Source organism: Diorhabda sublineata, chromosome 4, assembly GCF_026230105.1.
Source record: "Diorhabda sublineata isolate icDioSubl1.1 chromosome 4, icDioSubl1.1, whole genome shotgun sequence".
NCBI classification, from domain to species: domain Eukaryota; kingdom Metazoa; phylum Arthropoda; class Insecta; order Coleoptera; family Chrysomelidae; genus Diorhabda; species Diorhabda sublineata.
Genome location: NC_079477.1, coordinates 30650534 through 30673471, shown reverse-complemented (window position 1 = coordinate 30673471; position 22938 = coordinate 30650534). Strand labels below are relative to the sequence as shown.

The 22938-nt window shown below is 31.7% G+C and overlaps 1 protein-coding gene across 2 annotated transcripts in view; it reads right to left on the bottom strand.

The window, feature by feature from the left end:
• Nucleotides 1-22938, bottom strand: part of LOC130442407 (neuroligin-4, Y-linked) — a 610660-nt gene that overhangs the window by 29887 nt on the left and 557835 nt on the right. For both annotated transcript variants that reach the window (XM_056776497.1, XM_056776498.1), the window contains exon 7: nt 19211-19326. In XM_056776497.1, the coding sequence (XP_056632475.1) occupies nt 19211-19326 (116 nt within the window). The remainder of the gene's footprint in view (nt 1-19210; nt 19327-22938) is intronic.

Here is a 22938-nt window from a genome sequence, read left to right as displayed (position 1 = left end):
CACGATATGGACATAGTGAACACAATTCCATGAAGTTACTGGTAAAGTATAATACTAGAATACTAGTATGTCTTATAAGTATATGGCGAATGTTTCGTGCTATGTAGCTACTAACCCAATCTGAATCGTTTCATGCCTGTTACTTACAGAATGGTTTATATATTATCCTTGCCATAAAAGAAGTAGCTTCCAAATACTTGCCAGTAAAAGAACAGAAGAGGAAAAGAGTTTTATAAAAGTGTTGTGAACAATTGATCATATTGACATTTGGTCAAATGTTGAAACAACAGTAACAAGGTTTCTCTCTAGAACTGCAGCTGTCTGACAAAAACAGTCACCAAACCAGTGAAATTGCAAGTACCAAATCTTCGACTAACGCTCTCACATCTTCGCATGCTTTTTATATATTTCTGAACTAACTTCTTGAAAAAAAAAACAGACAGATTGAATCAACGATACAGTAGCCTTTAAATTATTTATGCCCAACGTTCAAGTAGCATATTACTTCCTTCATTGTCATATTCTTCTTCTTTTATTCAAAAAATTTAGTCAAAGCATTTCAAAGGCACTCTTCACTATTGCATTGTTTTCAAGAAAAAACTTCTTTGAAGAAATAACGAGGATAGAGCAATGGACCAACATCTGGAGGCTCTAGAAGTTGAGCGAAATTTTGTATCCAAACTAACGCAGGCTGTTTTTCTCACAAGCCTAGGTATAAATTATTCATTTGTGTACTGTAAATCTCACTTGTAATGTTTTGGTTGATTGTTAGGTTAGGTTAGGTTAGGTTAAAAGTTCACTGAAGTTGTGTTCCAATGAACACAAGTTAGACAAGTTAGTTAGTGAGTTGCGGGACTTCACTTTTGTCCAGCCTTCTTTGGCGCTTCTTCTTATTAACATGAAGAACACTTCTCTCATCTTAAGTAACAATTTATCCTTCACGGAAATCGGTTATTACGAGAGAGGATTGTGACTCTAACCGTTATTTCCGGTTAAAAAATAATAAACTAACTTTCTAAGCCTAAGAGTTTTGCCATATTATTTAAGAGTTTCTAATCAATTAAATTATAAGTCTAAACCCCACTTGATTGTCAATTTATCGTCTTGATCGAGTAGATAAATATAATTTGTATTACAATCGTCGTCTAAAATTAAAATCTTACAAACTTCGTATTGAGCAAAAGATAAATTATGTACCAAGAAAAAGAAGCACGATGCATCGAATACTAAATAAGCCAAAACTAGCAATATATTTAATGATACGCCTCTGACTAATGGAATGAGGCTACTGCGAGTAAATAGTGCTAGTTCCAAAGTCATAGCTGAATTAAATATACTCAGAAGCGAATCTTTAAGTAAATGGAAAACACGCTAGAATTCCAAATAGTTTTGGATTATCCTCTTAACCTCTTTAACAAAATACACTTGAACGGTTTCCAATTCTGTTTAGCTACGATTCGGTCTGGTTCAAAGCAGAAACGAAAAGAATTTCAATCATTGGCGTTACATGTGAGATCTCATAAATCTTGATTATAAGAAAATAAGTATCTATTTATCAATTTATTCACCAGAAAATAATTAACAAAAGAGGTTAGAATAGAATATAGAATGAATAAATTTATCTAATTGATTTAAGATGGAATGCAACAGCAACAGAAAGCAACTGAGAAATTTCGTCAAAAACTGGTAGACAAATGATATTGATGAAGTAAGTAAAAAATAGGAATTGAAAAGACAGATTAGTTGATGGGAAAAAGAATACGTTTCAATGGAGATGAGTAATCTTGCTACTTACAGCAGTGGAATACGAATTTTGTCCGTTAAACTCAAATCATGATAATTAAAATTGAGGAGATTTTGGAAGATAATGAAAATAAAATAGAAAAACTAATGGAGAACAATATAGAAAGCTAAAAAAATCACTCTTCAATGTTATGAAGGAAACACAGAAAAATTAAAAAAGGAGGCTGAGGAATCCTTGTCCCAATTTATGGATAATAAAATACAAAATACAAAAAATAATATAGACAGCTGAGAAAATCCTGCTTTCATGGCATGTAGGACAGAAGCGAGGAAGGTAATAGAGAGAAATAGATATGGAAAACTGACAAATCCTTTTTGAATGTTTTAAAGGGAATAGAGAAAATATGACACAGGAAGCTGGGAGAATTTTTATTCCAGATTATGACAGGAAGGTTCTTCTATGTTACGTGAAGGAGGAATTGGACAAAAATCAACTAAAGAAATATGAGAAAATCTTCATTTAATGTTATAAAGAAAAAGATAGAGGAATATAAGAAAGTTTAAGAGCTTTCGATTATTTGATGAACGGCTCGTTTTTTTTTGTAGAGCTCTTATTAAGGAAGATATACTACCCGGTGAATTGGGACGATATTTGAGCACTTCTATTTTTGTAGTGCAGTGAATCACTCACATAATTTCATATGGGCTTTTTCATCATTTGTCGTCTGGTATTCTCTCTACATATCCATACTATTTCAATCTCGAATATTTCATAAATTTGACTGTCTTCTCCTTCTCTTTGTATTCTTGACACTAATTTCATTTTTAACGTTATATTTTCGGATAAATCTGAGGTTTGTTCTATCTCTATTCGTGGAGCACATTGATTCTGGCGCATGGGTGACAAGTAAATTGTTCATAACTTGGTTTCGGTACTTGAGTTTTTGTCTCTTATAAACTCATTATACTTCCAGATTATCCAATTTTCCGATTTTATGCTGTCCTTTATGTCTTCTGATCTCACTTTGATGCCAATACTTTTCACTGTAACAACCATCCTATTCCTGTTGGTCACATTTTTTTGCTTATTGTATAATTGGCCTTTCTTGTGTTTATTTCTTTTTCTCTTTTTTGCTTCTTCTACTCTAGTGAGTTCTGTTTTCTACAGAAAATTGAAATTATTCAGTAAAATGATAAAAAAGGTAATGTACCAATAGTTTCAGTGAATGAATGAAAAATTTAGATAATTTATTTCAATCTTAATCATAGTTACTCGTAAGTTGAAATTTATGTTTAAGTAACTAAGCAAATTCAGTTGCACTTTCTACACAACTTGAGATGTCTGTATCTTATTGAAAAACGATGATCACTGAATTAAGGAAAACATATTTCTATTATTTTCTTTCCCTACCTCATTTTTTGTTTTTGAGTGTGTCCATTATCTCGTCACATAATTTTGAATAGCATTTTAGAATCTTAAAGACGTCAAATTCTTCTCTCAATATACCTGAATTTGATGGTTTTTTTGTTTTTAATATTTTATTGCATGAATGCATACTTTTAGGCTTGATATTGGGCCTTTTATATTTAATACTCATATCGTAGTTTTTGTTTGATTTCATTTTTATGCCTACATTTTCCCCTAAAATGATTATAACGTCGATGATCATTGAACGAGTATATGGATAATTCTTATGAAATATCAAATTCTAATTTTATTCTATTTATAATTTGAGAAAAATTATTCTCATCTATATTAGAGAATAATGATTGAATTTTCTAACAATATGGAAAGTGAATTTAAATTATCCAATCAACCTATTGAAACAATCATTTTCCGACCCTGTTATTAGTTTTAGTTGAAGCTTAATTCTATCTATATGAAGTGAGTTTCAAAACTGTCAGATGGCGATTTGGAAATGATGACATAATATACCATAAAAAACATTTTTATTCAATTCAATGCTTTCCGATGCGGCAAATTCTTTTAATGCGAACATGAATAGACACGATTGTAGATACTGGTCACGTAACAATATGCATAGAATGCGTGAATATCATATCCAATATCTAGAAAAGCTCAATATATAGGATGGATTAAATAGGCGACATAATCGGACCATTTCTAATTAATCCATATCCACATTATACGACTAATTTGATTTTATTGGAAATACCATCGGTTTTCAATAATTCCAAATGGGTATTTTCGATTGGCTCCTTCACTGTTTGTCACTTTTAAATAATAACAGTATTAGATACTATAAAAGATTCAGTCCCAGCTCATTATTCGTATTTCTAACAGGTCACTTCCAAAACACCGTTTTCGAAGCAACATGCGACGAATATGAAATGTCAAAAAAAAACTGATTAAGCCATCAGCGGTAGCGTACATAAGATACAAAATAGAAATAGTGGAAAAGTAATAAACTAGGAACCAAATTGTTACGAATGTGTCTCCGCCCAGGAGCCTTTCCTGCTTAGATGTACCAGCGGAAGAGCGGCGCTTTTGATGTACGCTGGAAATACCCGGAATCCGTTTGATGTTTGTTTCATACGAGTTTTTATTATAGCAAGCGGATCATTCACATTGTTTATTTATTTGTTTTGTTCTTTGGGATATATATAAGGAGTTTGTGTAGCACAGTTAAGTTAGTTTATAATAAATAGTCGTACTGAATAGTCTGAAATAGAAATTAATCGAAGAATTTAAATAAATTATTTAAGTTTATTAAGTAATAGTGATAGTGATAAAGTTATTGTAGTGTAAAGTATTCAAATGAATTAAGAACGTAAGAGAGTGTTTATTAATTCACCCCACAAATTGTATAAATAAATAAGAAAAGCATTACAATATAAAAAATAAACAAAAAACAGCTGATTTAATATGGATATATGGTAAGGATAAGGACATTGTAATAATGGAGACAGAAATTGAGGGGGCTTGGAGCTCTAGAATAAGAAAGAAATGGTTGGACAAATTGAGTAATTTAGAATAAAAATAACTTTGATGGAATTGGGAAAGTGGGTCGATAGATGGGAGGCAGTTAATAAATACGACATGGGAGGGAATCCTGATCTATTACCTGAAAATGTGAAAATGTTTAAGGAAAACGAGAATTGATCTAATGAATATTTCTAAAATAAGGAACTTTAACTTTTCATGCTGAAATGTTTTTTTGCTCCACACACAGAATCAGTTTAAGCAAATATTATCAATTTTTACGATGAAATAAAAACATTACATCACACTTCAGTCGATTCTAGGCTTCATCACCATTTAATTGCTGAGAAATTTACATCACGCTAATCATCCCATTACTACTCTTACGAGTATTATGGACACAACACCGAACCAACGTATCTGTATTACAAGAAATTCGCTGCTAGCCAGAATAAACCTTACCTGGGACATATAGCTAGGAGATCAGGAACAATGGGAAGGGAAAGTAGAAGGCAAACGCCCAAGAGGCAGATCTCCAACTAAATGGGTAGTCCAAACAAAACTCTTAATAAATATGAGACTGCATCATATACAAGCATAGAAACATCTGTAGAATCAAATATGTCACTTCAATCTTTGGAGGGATAATGGAAAGAGGAAGAGCAGGAATCATCTAATTCTAATTCAAAGAAAAACGTTGAAAGTAATGTATGATATAACAACAACTTACGAGACTAGTCCAGATCATATTTTTTGTATCAAACTTGTAGGTCAGATTTATTCTTATTCATTATACCAGGTGTCCGAATAAGAATGGCCCTCGGCGATATCTCGGGAACAGTTTATAGTACAGCTTCGAAAAAAAAAAGGAAAACAACAAAAGTGACCTCGTGAAAAACCCGGAAATTATTTACAGAGTTAAAGGTCCACCACCAGAGGGCGTAATTAGATACCAAAAATTATAAAATGAATAATTTACATATTTTGCCGAATTAAGCTGCATTTAATGAAAAAGCAGACAAATGTGCCAAAGAAGAAGCAGATAGCAACGAAGCAACAATTGTACGGGAAGTGGTAGCAAACCTATCAACCCCATATACTAATCAAGATCTACGGATAAATTTCAGTTACTTTGTGTTTCTTCGATAACACAATACATATTATTGGAAAATATCTATAAATATGTGTTCCCACTAATTCAGCAGAATTTCGAAATTTATAAACCGTATATTAGGTAAATAGTTCAATTTCTAAATAAGGCTCATGGGCAGCCACAGCTGATTAACTAAAACATTTCGGATACGTATATTACCTTCATTTTCTAGTTTCTCACTTCCAACCTTGTTCAAAATAAACGACCTGTACTCTTCTTAATGTTTACTCATACTATTAACAGAAAACTTCATTTTAAGAAACAGGGATTAGTTTAAGTCTACTTTAGTAATAACGAGAATATAATCAAAGCAAACTTCATAACCGTGAAACATCTATAAGACTAGTACGTGAATAGAAATTTTCCTACATGGAAGCTATCTTATATTTTCTTCCATCAATCAAATCATTGTACAACTCTGAAATGTACTTTGATTGAAAGGGACCGAAAGAAATCTGAAACTACATATTCTCAATTAGAAAATAATGAAGATGAGAGACAATTCCGAAATTCAGGAAATACAAGCTTTGAACAAAGTTCACCAAAGAAACAAGAAATATATGTAGATATATTCACCTTTATTATTAAATTTAGAGATGATATAATGAAAATTTGTGTATAAATCAAAGGTTCCTTCAAAGTTTATGAATGTAATAATTCTTAATAGTTCTTACCCGTTATTGAACTAGATTAATCATTTCCCATCGGACTAGAATACATACCTTCCAAGTAATTATTTACCAAAATTTCCCAAATAGTATTTCTCCTAAGTGGAGAATTTCCGTTCTTGTGGAATTTCATTGACAGAGAATAATTATTTTCTCCTTTTTCAGCATTTTGAGAGACAGTAACTAAAACACACAATTTTTCAGAGTTTCCAAAAAGAGCCCTTCAAAACCGTCGAATGGACTTTAATTACCAATGAGTTCAATTATAACGGTTACACAGAAAGGTTAGAATCAATTGAAGGAAAAAGGAAAAATGAATCGTCTCAAAAAAGGGAGGAAGATACATTAGCTTCCGATCTCTTTCTCCTCATTGAAGAAGTTTTTGTATGTAATGCACTCACTCCGTTTCTACCATAGAAATTGAATTTCAAGGTGTTTTGTAGTGGAAAGAAAACATGAGAAACTTCTGAAAAAGCATAAAAAATAAATTTATAAACCAAAGGAGTATTCAGTCTTCACTAAATAGTTTCAAAAAAATAATAGAATTAATCACTTGATTGAAGATAGGCTGGGTGTGATTTCTTACTTTGCAGCCCTTGTCTTCGTCTTATTATGATTATGCAATTCATGTCGACAAATTATATTCATATCCATGTTTATGACATTTTTATCATTGACAAAAACTCTTATATATTAGGCATGCAAACAAATATTAACGATCCTGTAGAGTCTGAGATTGGAGGTAATTGTGTTTAAATGGAAATTTGTAGTTGTTAGGTGAAGATACACATCAGCCAATTTGTCAAGATCATAAAATTGTAACTTCTGATGAGTGAGAGGAGTGTGTTAATTTATTCTGAACAATGCATAATTATGCAGCTTCTCGGCTATGAAAATGAGAATCTAGCCGTAGTTGGTAGCTCAGAGTAGCTGCCCTTTCAAGGTTAAAAGAAAATATTCAGTACAACGAATTCAAGCAATGCCAGGAATATGTTACCTATTAAGAGCAACGTCTTCGTATTAGTATGATTAATGAAAATATTGCACGTGTTCCTGAGCATATCGAACGGGATCGAGGCTTCACAGTGTTTTAAGTTTCTGAAGAGCTTATACTAATTATAGAATTTTCCAATGAATCGTCAGAAGTAGTTTGGGTTTGGAAGAATCTCTTGATTGCCGATTGTAGACCAGCAAACAATATAAGATTGCAATTCTTAATTGCTTTGAACTCATTTTATAAATACTCAAATTTTAGCATTTATATTCCAAATCCTGTCAGCAATAGTAAAAAAGGCCCAACAAACAAAGAATTGCTTACTGTTATCAAAGGTCTAAATTCAAAGAAAATTCATTATATTGACAAGCTGTGCAAAGAACAGGGTCATACTCTTCTCAGACTACCTCCTTATAATTGCAAATTTAACTAAATGTAATCATTCTCCAGAACTGAGTAAAGAGGTTGTAGAACACGTAAAGAAAATTCTAGTAGCAGACCACCAAGAGCTTTGGAAAATCTATGTTGAACATGTTATCAAAGAAGAGTATGTAGTATCACCATCTTTACAACCCATTACAATTCAATGAAATGATGACTCTAGTTCAGACGATTCTGACTACCATAATTATTTAATAAGATACTTTGAAATTGGAATGTGTTTTTTCTTTTGTCTTATTTGCAAAGAATTGATTTTCCTTCATGAGTTTTGCTTGGAAATTTCGTTTTTCTGAAAAAAAAAACGAATGAGGTACAAAAATGGCTCAGTTCACGTCTGGTACCCTGTTTAATCAAAACGTCCTTACAGGTAGGTACATTTTACTCGTCTATTTACGTTTTATAATTTGATATTCAGTTTATTTAATATTCAATAAAGTGCAACTGTCTCAATATCGGTGCATAATGCCGTCAAATTTATAATAATTCAAATAACTTTCAGGAAATACTTCCTCGCATAAGATATACTTACAAGAAATATATCTGAGACCAGAGGATAACATGTAATGGCTGCTTATTTCCAACGAGACTATTCTAATTCACACACTTATACATTTACATAACCCTCAATTTTTTGTTTTTATATAAATGACAACACCCCGACTAAAATGAACTTTCTTGATTAAAGTTATTACATTCCGAGCACTCTAAAGTATTCTAATTGTCTGCCGAGTTCAGAGAATATAGGTTTGCCCTGTAATATAAATAAACAGCAGAATGCTTATCAGGACAATAACTGAAAATTATCAATAATTTTTAATAAGTTTGTGCTCAATATTCATAATTATGACAATTTTGGGCGATATTTGGGAAAATATTTTAGATAGATTTAATATATTGAGGGGTTTATTCGATATTTTTTTAAATCTGTTGTGATAAGAAACGCAAACCTCAAAGCTATGAATAAATCGAAAATGTAGCACGATATGAAATAAAGCAAATATTCAATTTCAGAACTTCATATTTCTTACGAAAATGACAACAGATATCGTCATGTGGACGAACTTAGGTAAACAATGAGGGTTAAATATTGATGCCAAGGAAAATAAAAAAATACGGCGAGAACTGGTATTTGAACTTGATCGTTAATCATAATATTTGAGTATAGTTATTTATTTCACAGTACAGTTCTACGAGACCAATAAAATTGAAACTATGAAAGCTGCTTTTGAAAGGAATTCAACTATTTTTTTCATACAAAAAGCATTCCGGTTGGGAAATTTGACATAAATTGTCGAAAGGACAAGATGTTAGTTTACCACTCGTATGGACATGGGATAACATTGGAATAAGGTAATAAAGTAGTTGATTACGGTAGTATACAGGATAATATGTATTTCACTATGAATGACAACCCTATAAACTTGAAGTTGATTTGAGAAACCTGGCCCTGAAGACCCTCCTTTTGCTACCACATCCAGCTACAAGGTGTTCCAGGACTTGAAGCAAAAAATTCGGGAGTGAGGGGATGACGTGAAAATAATGTCATGACATGGTGAAAATTTTTTCATACGACCCCTCGTTTCAAAGTTTTAGAGTTTTAAAGCTGCGAAATCAGAATTTATATTTAATTATATATTCTGAATTATTCATTCGAATATTATGAATTTTTAATTGATGATTACGTATGTCCATGAAGTGTGTTTGACGGAATCATTAATTCTACACTACTATCTGAAGGCCAGGAGCGACTCATGCCCAATGGTTTACATTCCGTAACTTTCACAGGGATAAACTATACAATCTATTGAACATGAAAAACATTGAAAATTAATTTTTCAATGGATTTTTCAACTAAAGGTACTTTTTTTTAGCTGGATCAAATTTATGGTTTAGGAAATATGTAGATTTTTAGATCGTTGTATATGCCAAGGAAACCGTTCGTCATAAAGAGACATTCTGAAGAAAATTATCATAAAAGGTAATTATTTATTGAAAGTGCTCACAGAAGATATCGGAACACAACCAAACATTTCTTGGAGACCACATGAATGAATATAAAAATATTTGTACTACATACTATCGAAGATCATATTTCTACATTTCAATTTTTCTTAAGTAAGTAAGTAACACGATGCTCGACAGTATGCAGTTCAATTAGAAATGTTTGATTGTGTTTTGATACTTTCTGTGAGGTTTCAATAAATAATTAGAATTTATGATGATTTTATTTAGAATGTCTCTTAATAGCGAACGGTTTCCTTCGCATGCACGACGATTTAAAAATCTACAGATCTCCTAAGCTATAAAGTTTATGGAATTGTTAAAAAATCCATTTAAAAATTCATTTCTGCTATTTTTAGATTGTACAGGTAGTTCCTGTAAAAGCTACAGATTGTTAAAAAGCATGAGCCGCCCCTGGCCTTCAGATAGTAGTGTAGAAAGAATTGTTCATTTCGTCAATCACATTACATGGACATACGTAATCATCCATTGAATATTCATAATTTTCGAATGTATGGTTTAAAAAATATACTTGAAAATAAGTTATAAATTCACGACTTTAAAGGCATATAACTATATAAATATTATTTATCTCAGCATTATTTTCATGTCAACAACTCACTTCCGAATTTCTTACATCAACCGGAACACCCTGTATATGGGAGGTACTGAATAAAATCAGCCTCAACATTTGCCGCATCAAGTGTCAATTGCGCACAGCATTAGTAATGTCCTCTCGTTCCGCAAACCACCTACAACTCTCTAAATCCAGTAGGGTCCATTGTCTGTCTTCGATCATGAGCTGTTCGATGACTTCATATGCGACGTTTGTCCTCATACTGTCCGGTCGTCTTGACTTTGCTACCTACCAGTGTCCTACACAAACATATACGTTAGCTATCAGTTCCCAAATGAATAATTGCCACATTTGCCTTATTACATTCATTCAGTTTTGATAAAAAAACTTCAATTCATTCACTGAAGAATGGATATATTATGAATTAAAATAATCTGTACTGTATATTTAATTCATGAACGCAACCTTGTCAGGATTTCGGTGAATGATTTTTCAAATAAAGTTACTTCCAACATTCAGAAATATTGATTTCTAAAAAACGAAATTAAATTGAGGAAAATCATCACAGTATTAGATCATATTTTCAATTGATTACTGATTCCATTCGTCTTGACATACTAACAACTAACGGTTGTGACGGTTCTCACGGGATTTTATTCAAACTTTTCCATCTTAGTAAGCCTAAAATAATATTTTCAGTTGATAAAATCAAATGTTAAATCAAACATATAACAAAAATTTGTTTCGCGTTTTTTACGAAACTAGAAAAGCTTAAAACTGACCAACATAGAGAGCTATAAACAATTTCATGCTCTAAACTTCTGTTTGGCTGAACTAATTCCGTTTTTGTTGTAAATTGATAAATTCAAAATGTATCAATGGTTCTTCCTTGCTATGAAACGAATCGAACATACTGATCGATGTTGTGGACAAATATGCACTTGTTTGGTCTTGAAGCCACCCCTGTCTAGTAGAATCCTACTCAACGATTACTGAGAAATTTTGGAATGACATACTTTACCATGTATTCATGCGTAAACATGCTATTGAAAAATTGTTTTTATTCCATCAACTTGAATGCAGGAGCAATTTAACAGAACTTTATAATTTATTGATATCTGTGCCAATTTTTCTGAAGCTGAGATACTCCGAGGAACGGCACTGTACTCAAATTACTGATTTTCATTGTTAGTGAAGATGATCCACAGTGTCATTATCTAAAGTTTACAATGCGAAATTATTTATAACATGTTAAACTCTATTGATGAATGGGAAATTTAATTGCTGTCAGGTATAAATTAATTATTGTGTGTTACCGTGACAAAGTATCAAGTTTTCAGTGCACGATTGTTTGTTACAGATGTATATTCGTCCTTGTTCTAGAGACTGATATCCTTTTATGCGAATAAAATGGAAATATTGGCAATTCCAACATAGAAATAGTATAAGTAGGTCAGGTTGGGTTATACTTTATAGAAAAACAAGTCAGATCTAGATATCTGTTTGTCGTTTTTGCGTTGGAATCGTAGATTAATAGATATTATTTGGAATGTTTACATTTCCGTTATCGTTTTAGATTTTTATCCTTTTTGACGACATACAATTTTGTGTTTTAAAAATATATGAATAAGTCGATAGTAATACATTAATAAAGATAGGAATAAACTCACTTTCACTTATAATTTTATGTCCTGTTCACTGTCTGATACAGGCTAAGGCGATAGAGTTTTCGATAATTTATTGAGATATTTCATGTCTATTCAGTCTTTCAAATTGCCTTATCGGTTAACATAGACCAGAATTTTTAATTATCCGCAATGAAAAAATCGAAGGATGTATGATGGCCAGTCTATTTGCTCCACGTCTTCAAATCCTTCAAAACATATCATCCGAAAACCATCTAACATTATAGCAATAATGTGGAAGATATATCTTATTGGAACCAAATACTAAGATCAAAGTTTTTCCTATTATTTGAATCCGGAACTACCGCAATGGGGTCCGGAAGCACTCCCAAACGAAGATGCTCCAAATCTCCTTCAGATGTTAAATTCCCGCGAAAGAAATAAAGACCAACTAATCTTTTCTAAATTATTCGTACCCAAACATTAAGATCTAAGAGCCGAATTTTGTATGAGTGCTTCAAAAACTTCATTATAAACGACTGACATTTTGTTGTAAAGAAATTTCTGTTGTGCTTGGATAAGGGTTGTCTTATGATAACAGAAAAATATTTAACACTGCATCGCCGCTTATTCTTGGTATTCTAGGTTTTGGAGCATCCCTCACGCCTTACGAAGCTACTATGCTAACTGTGTTTCTAGCAATTGGAGGCACATTGTAGCACATTCTCTTTTATGGCTATGAAGTTTATCCCATTAACGTGCCGTCATTAGTACTTTTATCTTCTTTTTTTCGGTTGAAGAAGCCATAATAATCAAATTGGGATGTTGTTAATTGTAAGTACGACATCAACAAACCAATATTTTATTGAAATCGAAAAACACGTATTCTCACCAAACTTTGTAGATTTTATGAACTTAGTGAATTATTTTATCATAACTCTGTACATGGAAATAGCTTGAACTTTTTGTCAAAAAACCGATTCGGTAACTTCAATTTATCGTCGTCTATTGATCAAAATGAAATCCGATAGAGAGAATAATTTAATCAAAAAAATTGTACTGAACTTTCCGATTGATCGGGTGGTAATTATTAAATCGTAGTAATTATAATTAATGTAATATGCCAGTTCAAGTGAACAATTATTTCCAAAAAGATGTGTACTATGGAAAATATTGTTCAGGTTTCTGATATGAATTGAACAAAAGTAAATTTAATAATATAAATATTTACAAACTGTATTCGGTAGTGGTCTATTGTATATTATTTAATTATTTGCTATTTGAAATCAGTTACTTTGGAATCAGTTATCGCTTCGAATCGTGCCACATAAAATAAGTTTTTCTCAATGAATCTCAAGAAAATAGAGCATATCGAGGTCTGAAACTTTGCCAAACGAAAAAAATGAGTACTAATGAATAATATTAGACCCTAAACTTCCTTTTAAAAGAAAAATAGGAAATAAACTTACGACTAGTATCAAAAAAAATGAATTTCACGTAAATGGTGAGGATAGTAGCAATGGACTACTATACAAAGTTGGCCAATCTTCTCTGTTTCAAAGTTTCTAAAACTGAAGTTTTATCATATAAAAATACATTACTGCCTTTTTTATTAAATAACACCACCATAGACGTCGTTGAATCTATAGAATTCTTAGAGCTTGTGGACAATTCCTTACATATTGCCGTCTCATCTGAATAATTGAGTTCCTCCTGTTTTGCGCTGGGATCAGTTTCAAAACAACGGAACTTATCCACCTCGTTAACAGTCTATTATGCCCTTATTGAGTGACATCTCCGATATGACCTTCCTTTCTGGGGTACATGTGATGTGACTCAATTTGAGCTTATTGTAGGGACTTCTTCACAAGATTAAAAACTCTGACTCTTCCTCTTCATATTTGAATCCGATCGCCTATTTTGTTAACACGCTTCTCCAATTTCAGAAAGGTGGTTGCACGGCTATCCACTTATGAACGCAGATAACGACCTTCACTCACCTACTACACGTTCAGCATTAGTTAAGGGCTCAATATTTTACAATGCAGCAAAATGCACAATCACTTGCCAATTGAAATCAAATCGATATCATATTTTCGTGCATTCCGCAATAATTTGAGGGCATATTTACTGGAAAGTGCCTTCTACTCTGTAAACGACTTTTATTCTAATAATAATATTTGATTCCGGGCATGCTGCATACTGGTTTAATTTTGCTATAGATTTATATACTAATTATTACCTATTACTATTACCTATAATTTTGTTACTAATTGTGATTCCCTTCTGTGTATTAAAATTTTATTTCATTTGTATCTTTATTAAGTTAGATAATTATTATGTGAATAAATTATAGGTCGAAATTTTTAACTTCCTTACACTGTCCATTTCACATCTAGTTCATATTTATAGTAAAGTTAATAAACTTGTACATTCTGGATTGGATAATTCAGTGGAGAATAAACTTGGTTTAGTCATATACAATTTATGTGGATTTTGAAAACGGATTTCCATAACAAGGGTTGAGTACAATGAGGCTTTCATTGAGAGAAATAAACCTTATAGTGGAAGGAAATATATATTGTTCTACTGATTGCCATTTAGGGATTTGAATCATACATTGGATAGTAGTGTACTTATGGAATTATGATATCAATTATAAATAATCAGTTTACCATTCGGTTGATTGTTTTTGTACGAAAGTAGGAGAGCATTAAATTAGCGGAAAATAACAAAAATTGAGAATACTTGAAAAATAATAGTAATGATCTGAATGTTCGGATCATGTAGAATGTTTTTTTGGAAACTAGGAAACTAATCGATCGTAGTTATATGAAAGGATCCTTTCTACCTTGGTAGACCAGTAGGTAAATGCTGACGGCTTCTTTCATTTGTCTTTCTTGAGCATTAAAAATTATTTCTTCCTCCTAAATTACTGTCTATTACTAATTCGCATTAGCTGCATAATTTATAAGTTACTGAGGTGTGCTGTTTTCATTTCTGTATAAAAATAACTTTTTGTTCTTTAACAAAATCCGTGTTAGAGGGTAACATGTTGATTAATGCTCAGTAAAAATTGAATTGAATTGAAATTGAAAGAATTAACGCATAAATAAGTCATGAAAATCGAAAGTTTGAATTTGAAATTTCCACTGAAAATTGAGCACAACTTTTTTGAAACGTGATTTGAATCTCCTTCTGGGTTAGGATCTTCAATCTGATAGGCGATCTACCTGAATCCGGGCTATAGTTTCTGAAAAGTCCTAAAGACGCTGCGGTGAAGGAAATTAGTTTGGGAAAAAAAATCAAGTAAAGAATTCTGGAAAAAAGGGAGGATTATTAACAGTATATATGAGGAAGAAGAAACTATGAGAAAATCAGGGAAAAGTGAACACTTGAAAATTGTTTGGATACCAATTGCGTAACTAAACTATTTGTTTATTTTAAGCTTGTTGTTTTATTTTTCTCACATAAATTGAGACAATAGAGATATATGACAACAACTTGTTACTGTTGTACACTATATTTTCTGACCATGAAAAGCTATATAGCTACAGATATTTTATCATTGAAAATGACATTTCCTCTGGCGTCTAAAATAGAATTAAATTGGGCGTGGACCATAAAATGACAACGATAAACGAAAGAATCAAGCATTTAGATAAAAAGATTGCAAATTTTAGAACACAAGCACAAATCAAACCAGAAGATCATGGCAGTTTTTCCCTAGTGAAGGTCTCAACGTTGGATGGTAAGACACGACACTTTGGATCAATTATATTAAACAGTTTGAGAAAAAACGGTTGAGTAGATTATACTGGCCAACAAGATTTTCGTAACACCTGACTAAGTGGTTCTCTGTTCATAATCATAAGTGATTATAAAGACGAAAATGTCCATCCAAACGCGCTGCAGTTGCAAAACTGCTTCTGATAAATTTTGCTATATTTGTGGAGAATTTATGGTGAAATCGTAAGTCAGGCCATTTTCCGAAAATGTGAAGAAAGCTTATTTCAAATATTTTGGTACTTTACTTAGAGACCAAGACAAGCAGTAGCCCCCCACCCGTGCTGTGTTAGTTCTAGCGTGTCATTGGTACAGTGAATAAATGGGAAGAAAAAAAAACATGCTTTTTGCAATTACAATGGTATGACGGGAGCCTACTAATCATTTTGACCACAGCTATTTTGTCTAACAAAGACTGAAGGTTATTCTAAGAAAGGTAAGCACAAGATCGAGTATCCAGATTTGCCGTGTGCTAGTGTGCTGTACGACCTGTTTCCCATAACGAAGATTTACCAGTACCAACTGCGCCTTTAGATCCGCAAAATATTGTTGTAGATGATACTGGAGACAACGTATCATCAGAAAGCTCCGAAGAACAAAGTGCCACCCCTCATAAAAGGAAAAAGTAGAACTAATTGATATTTGAAGTGGTTTTTTTCAAAGTTTTTGTTTTTAATAGATGTGACGCATGTTTATTAGATGTAAACTATAAATATTGTCAATATAGACAATTTAAAAACCGTGAAATTATTTTTTTAATGCATATTGAATATTTTACCAATGAATATGGTTCTATGAATATAATATAAAAACCTTACATGTTAAAATTATGTTTTTCATATTTTTATATTTGTATAGATACATTTTATCACAATATGTCTTTGTCAACCAGTGTTATTGTTCCGATAAAGGAAAAGCAGTGAATTTAACTATTGTACTTTACTATTCTTAACAAACTGATGGCTAAGGAAGTTGAATTCTTCTGCTTTATCACTTTCTTCATTAACAATTCTTCTGATTCCATTTATTGCCTCATATGTGCTTCTGTTAGCTTGAGTACTTTCAATTAATCCGAGCAGCTCAAAATTTTTGTCTTTTTTATTTAGTTCAGAACATTTTCTACTCATTCTACTTTTCTTTCAGTTAGATTTCTCGTTATTAATATAATAGTAGTTAGTATGAATGTTAACTGCTTTTCTCCATCTATATTAAACACATTCTCTTAATTCATTCTCGCGAATTTCAGGGAAATAGAAAAGGCTAATATACAGAAGTAGTCAAATCTTTCTTACATACATTGGGTGATATTTCAATATTCAAATTTTCTATTATTTAAAAATTTAATTTAATTTAATTTAATTTAAAACAACAACTGCAATCAAAAGTGAATCGTATACAAAGCGAGGATCTCTGAACTGTCGCCATTAAATACTCATAGATAACGTTCTCCCAATTACTATCTAGTTTTTAATCAGGAAGATAATCCCTCACTTAAAGGGTCGCCACAGAAAGTGCTATAATTTCAGACTCGCGAGACATTCAATAAATTCTATCAAATCCATCAGTAGATTTTTTTATTCGGAATTGAACATCCTCATTCAGTCAGTTAATTCGGCTGATTCATCGCATCCTTAACAATAGTAATTCACGGAGCTAATCCCAATTTCCTTCGCACAACCGCAATAGCCGTTTTTGCAGACATTGGCGTATCGAAGGCGCACTTTTATTACTTTGATATAGGACGTGATTTAATTTAATGAACATAAAAACTTTTCCTATTTGCAGGATAACTTTCTATTAAGTTAAACTTTTTGAAAAGCTTTTAAATAGCGAACAGGATAAGAGGAAATCTTGTCAAGGATTAATTTCTGTGGATTGAACATATTCTCCAATTTACCTACAATAAGAATTCAAAATTATATTAATTGTTTGTGCATGTATTGTAGGTATTCGTTAAAAAAGCAATGAGGAGGGGACTAGTGATAAGAGCTGAGTATTTTAAGAATAAAAGTGAATATGAGAGGTTGTTTAAGATTGATAACAACTAATAATATGATGAATCTTAGTCTAATATTGGAATATGAAGGAAAAATCATGAAATAGAAACGATAGAGTATGTGTATGGAATAAAATAAAATAGAATATTATACTTCATCTGAAACTATGAGAAAAAATCCAAAGATATTATTAATTTTTATCAATAAAATAATTATAATTAATAGTTACGTTACTATAGTTATTAGAAGTTTCAGGTGAATTGTCTTCACCAGCGGTAGTTGATCGTTAACGTTTTGTTAGGCACAGTGATTCTAATATTCACTTCTTCAGTTTCTGTTTCTAATTATAACTTTTTATTTTTGTTATCTTCATATTTATGCTATCTGTACATTACATTTCAACTTGGCGTAGAACCAAATATAAGTAATTTGCAACGTATAGGTACACCAAAATATTGATTTGTATTCTTTTTCATTTTCATTCAGGCTAGTGGAGCAGGATATTCGATAGTTCCAATTATTGACAAACTACCTGTTACGTTTAGGTATCCATTTTAAATATTATAAAAAACTAGCTGACCTGGCAGACTTCGTACTACCTTAATCGATAGATAAAAGACCTAAACTTTTGTATAAAATAAACTTAAAACAAACAAATGCTATTTGATGAATTATATTTTTTGTTTTGTTTTTTATGCGAAAATAAACGAAGATGACGGTTTTCCAACGCGCGAACACGCGACATATAATTGTCCATGCGCGAAACAGGGAAACTCCAAGTTCATTTCACAAACTTCCAATGACTTGTCTCTCGATTTATTTATAGTCATCGCAAAGGCCAGACGTACAGGAAATTGTAAACGTTTAAAATCGAATGATAAATCCTTTGGAATCAATGGTATCTTCATGATCAAGTCATCCTATCCTTTGTATTTTCCTCCTTATGATTGTTGCCGCAAGGACAGTATTCATCACCTTTTTCAGTAGTATTGTTCCATTGCACAGGCGAGGTTGATTAATGTTACGCAGCATGATGACAACTGATCCTACTTTTAATTTCAAATTGTGAGGTGGTAAAACAACAATGGATGACTGACGAAATCCTAGATTTGATGGAGCAAAGAAGACGACGACGATGATGATGAAATGAAAGAGTTACAAGACAAATATGACAGGTTCAATATTTTTAAAAAAGTTAGAGAAGTAGCTGTACAGATATACTCACTTTTCAGAAAGCCTGCATGCAAAAACGTCTTGAATGAAATTAGGAATACTACTTACCCAAATTCAAATATTTCTTATGAACCCCTTCATAGGCCGTCCATTCTACATTTTTTAGTCTACTTCTCTCTAGTCTAAGTCCATGCGTCTCTCCATCGGGTGATTCATTTGGATTTCTATAACAAAAATAATGGAAATGTTGATCTAATGACAGTATGAGAATGATAAATAGTAGGCAGACCATACTGAAATTGAAAAATAAAAACCTTATCTGTTAAATTCTGCAGTTATGCTTCATCATTAAAGTAATATTCATTCTGGAATGTTTCCATCAATGTTAGTAGTAGGATTAAAAATCGGAGTTACTTATACTCTTTAACCCAGCTATTGGAAATACTTATAACTAGCTTCTAGATTGACTGCAAGCAACGTTTAATACTAATAAATACTTGCTGGCAAATTTTATAGACCTCTAGTTTCTAATTCATATATTAAAGACATTTCTGAAATATTCCTAATTCCTATTCTTCGTGATGATATTTGTGTTTGACAACATTTAAAAGACATCAACCATTGCCACGAAATATGAATATTTCCATTAAGTGTTGCGAAAGCATTCAATTTTCTCAGGCTACGCAAATCCATTGTTTTTATCAATAGAATAATCATCGATTCCGAAACTGAAGAGAGCAGAACTCTATAAACTTGAATAATAAATAAATTATCTAGAAAATGAATGACAGTATACAGATTATTGTAAACAGTGTGTGCACCTAGATGTATGGACATTAATATCATAATTATATATTTTCATCATTTCTCATATCTGTAAAATTAGTTTTTCCACCATGAAATAATCGATGAAGCAATAAAAAATATCCACAAGTATGGAAATCATATGATTCCCTATATTTAAGATAACATATAATAAAATAGTGTCTTGGATCTATCTATTGCTGCTATTAGCTATTTCACCATTCCCATTTCTCAGTGTAACTACGTAGCATTGTTCAATGAATTATTCACCACTACACGTGAAATATTTCAGCCTCTAAAAGCGGAAAGAACGTTATTCGAGATTGGTTAGGAATTTAATTCCAGGTTTCTTTCGTTCAGGTAATTTTTACTCAATTCATCTTAGCTTCGATTGCACTTTATACAACATGCATGAACCTGACGAGTTCTAATATATTTCTATTTTGTCTTGAATGCAAAATGGCGTCAGCCGAACAAATGCGGAAACTGATAGGATTTTAAATGTGCTTTTGTCGGTGATTTAAGACTGTCCAGAAGAAATCAAACGCCTTCCATTTGTAAACATCGTCGAATACATTGGAAACTAACATTTTACATTGTGATTGGCACAATCCACTTTTAGAAGAAGTAATCGAAATTTGAATAGAAATTTCTTGACTAGAACATTTACAGAAACGTATAATCGATTCAGTCCTTTATAAATTTGATGACTAGAACATATTGAATCGTTGGAGTGGGACTATATTTATCAATACAAATTTTGAAATTCAATTTATTAAGTCATAGAAGTTGCAAATCATGGTTAGCATGTTCTTGTCTACGGTTGTCACGAGCTACGAAATATTTCAATCTCTCAATAGATTTAGATTGAAAACCCTAAGTATCTAGTGATACCTAGTAGGTTACAATACAGATCCAGGGATACTGTCATTATAATTTGGAACTGGAAGTGATGAGAGGTGCTACTAGTTCAGAGGAATGTAATTGAACGACTGGTTGAGATGAATACTGATAAGTTTAACAAGAACTAAATTGATGGTAATGAGAAGTGGGAACAAAATGGAAAAAGATCCACTATTCTCAGTACGGAAAAATAAATATTTGGAAAGCTGAATAACAAATAAAAATGTATAACGAAAACAAGAGAACACATGATGTATGTTTAAGATACATTGTACTCATTCATGAAATAACTATTTAGTAATTCACTTATTCATATTTTAACGAACATCAATAATAACACCAAATGAATAAAGTCAATATTCGAATTAACCTGATAACCATACAATATTTAAACTCATTTTCAAAGCTCTTTTACATTTTCATATATCTCCGATGTCAGGAATTGATGATCGGATCCAATTTAATAATCACAACTCTGCAGGATCTGCAGACGAAGTGACGTATATTTCCCACTTTAGGTGTCTCCACAAAAAATCACACAGGAGCGAGATTTGTTGATTTCGCTTGCCACTTTATTGAATTCATTTATCCAATCTAAAACACTCTTACGCCTTCATTATAATGAGGGGGTAGGTACCCTGTATGACTGGAAAAAGAGATGGTCCTCTAAAAAATGATTATAAATCATATTCTTATGTGTCACTCATCATTGCTAACATCTAACAAATTTGAGTAAGTAGTGCAATTTAAATTTCTGACAATAAATGATTGTACCATAATATAATTCTCTAGTTTTCAAATACACGCATTTAATTTCGGAGAGGTGTGCGTTTCTATGGATAAATGACAATTATTTTCACTTCACTACGTAATATTAATCATTCAACATAAAGATAAATTAGCTGGAAACACAGATTTGACACAATAGGTAAATGTTCTTATTGGTGAAGCTAGTGAGATTTCAAAATTTGAAGAAGGATGCTGAGACATCAGATTCTCGAGACTACCGCTATTTTATTTTTATTTTTAACGTGAACTGTTCTCAATAGATTCAAGTTTTTCTTTCCCTAATAGAATGTTGACGGTCTCATTTATTCGGTATGAGTTTTGTATGAGAATTCGTTTCCTTTCTATTAAGATGTTTGGAAACACTATATTTGAGTTACTGAGGTAAGGTTAAATTTTTGTTCAGATACTGTATGTAACATACAGAAAATGATTAATTCGAATGGAAACTCTCAACAAAAAGTCAGCATTGAAGCAGAAATGGAGACGGCATTTTCTAGAATTTTATATTCTAGTCGCAACGATGTTCCCCAATTATATTCTTTTGACAATTATAGCTCTTTGATTGTATGCGTTCTCCGTTTTCCCAACGAAATTAATGATGCTTTGATCATTCGAAGTATCAATATATGAATAGACTAATATACATATTTGTGTTATTTCGTTGAATTTTGCGAGCATACCATTGATAGGAGCTACTTACCATTTCACTCTCAAAATAAGACTTCACTGTATGTATTTCAGCATTTTCTCATCATATTCTTCCTAAACTTCACACTGTAAAATTCTAGAGTGATGAACAAGGGAAATTTTTCTAATTTGAGTTTGACTAACATATCAAATATTATATATTTTCTATTTGTTGCCTAGGGCTTTGCTTCTTCAGTTTTGTGTAATCCTCAAATAATATAAAAATTACTGACACAGTTTATGTAAATATTGTTACGAACTCTCTGGACCCAGTCTTGCTTGGATATAGTAGAATTCTAAATTTCAGTTTAGTTCAGTTTATGATAAATAGTCGAAGTGAACAGATCGAAAGAGCAAGCAATCGAAGAATTTCAATAAATTAGTTAAGTCATAAGTGAATTATTATAAGGTAGTGTAGTGTGAGGTATTTACATAAGTTAAAAAAGTAAGAAACGGTATTTATTAATTCACCCCACGAAAAAAAATCATAGAAATAAATAAGAAAAATATTTTAATATGGTTTAGACGAAAATTTGTAGTAACTAATTTTTGAAAACAATTCCACAGTGAGTGAGTTTATGAATAAATGAAATCTCATTGCATTCATTCCAAAGGGTAGTTTGGAAAAATGATTACCTCATTTTCTTTAGCTG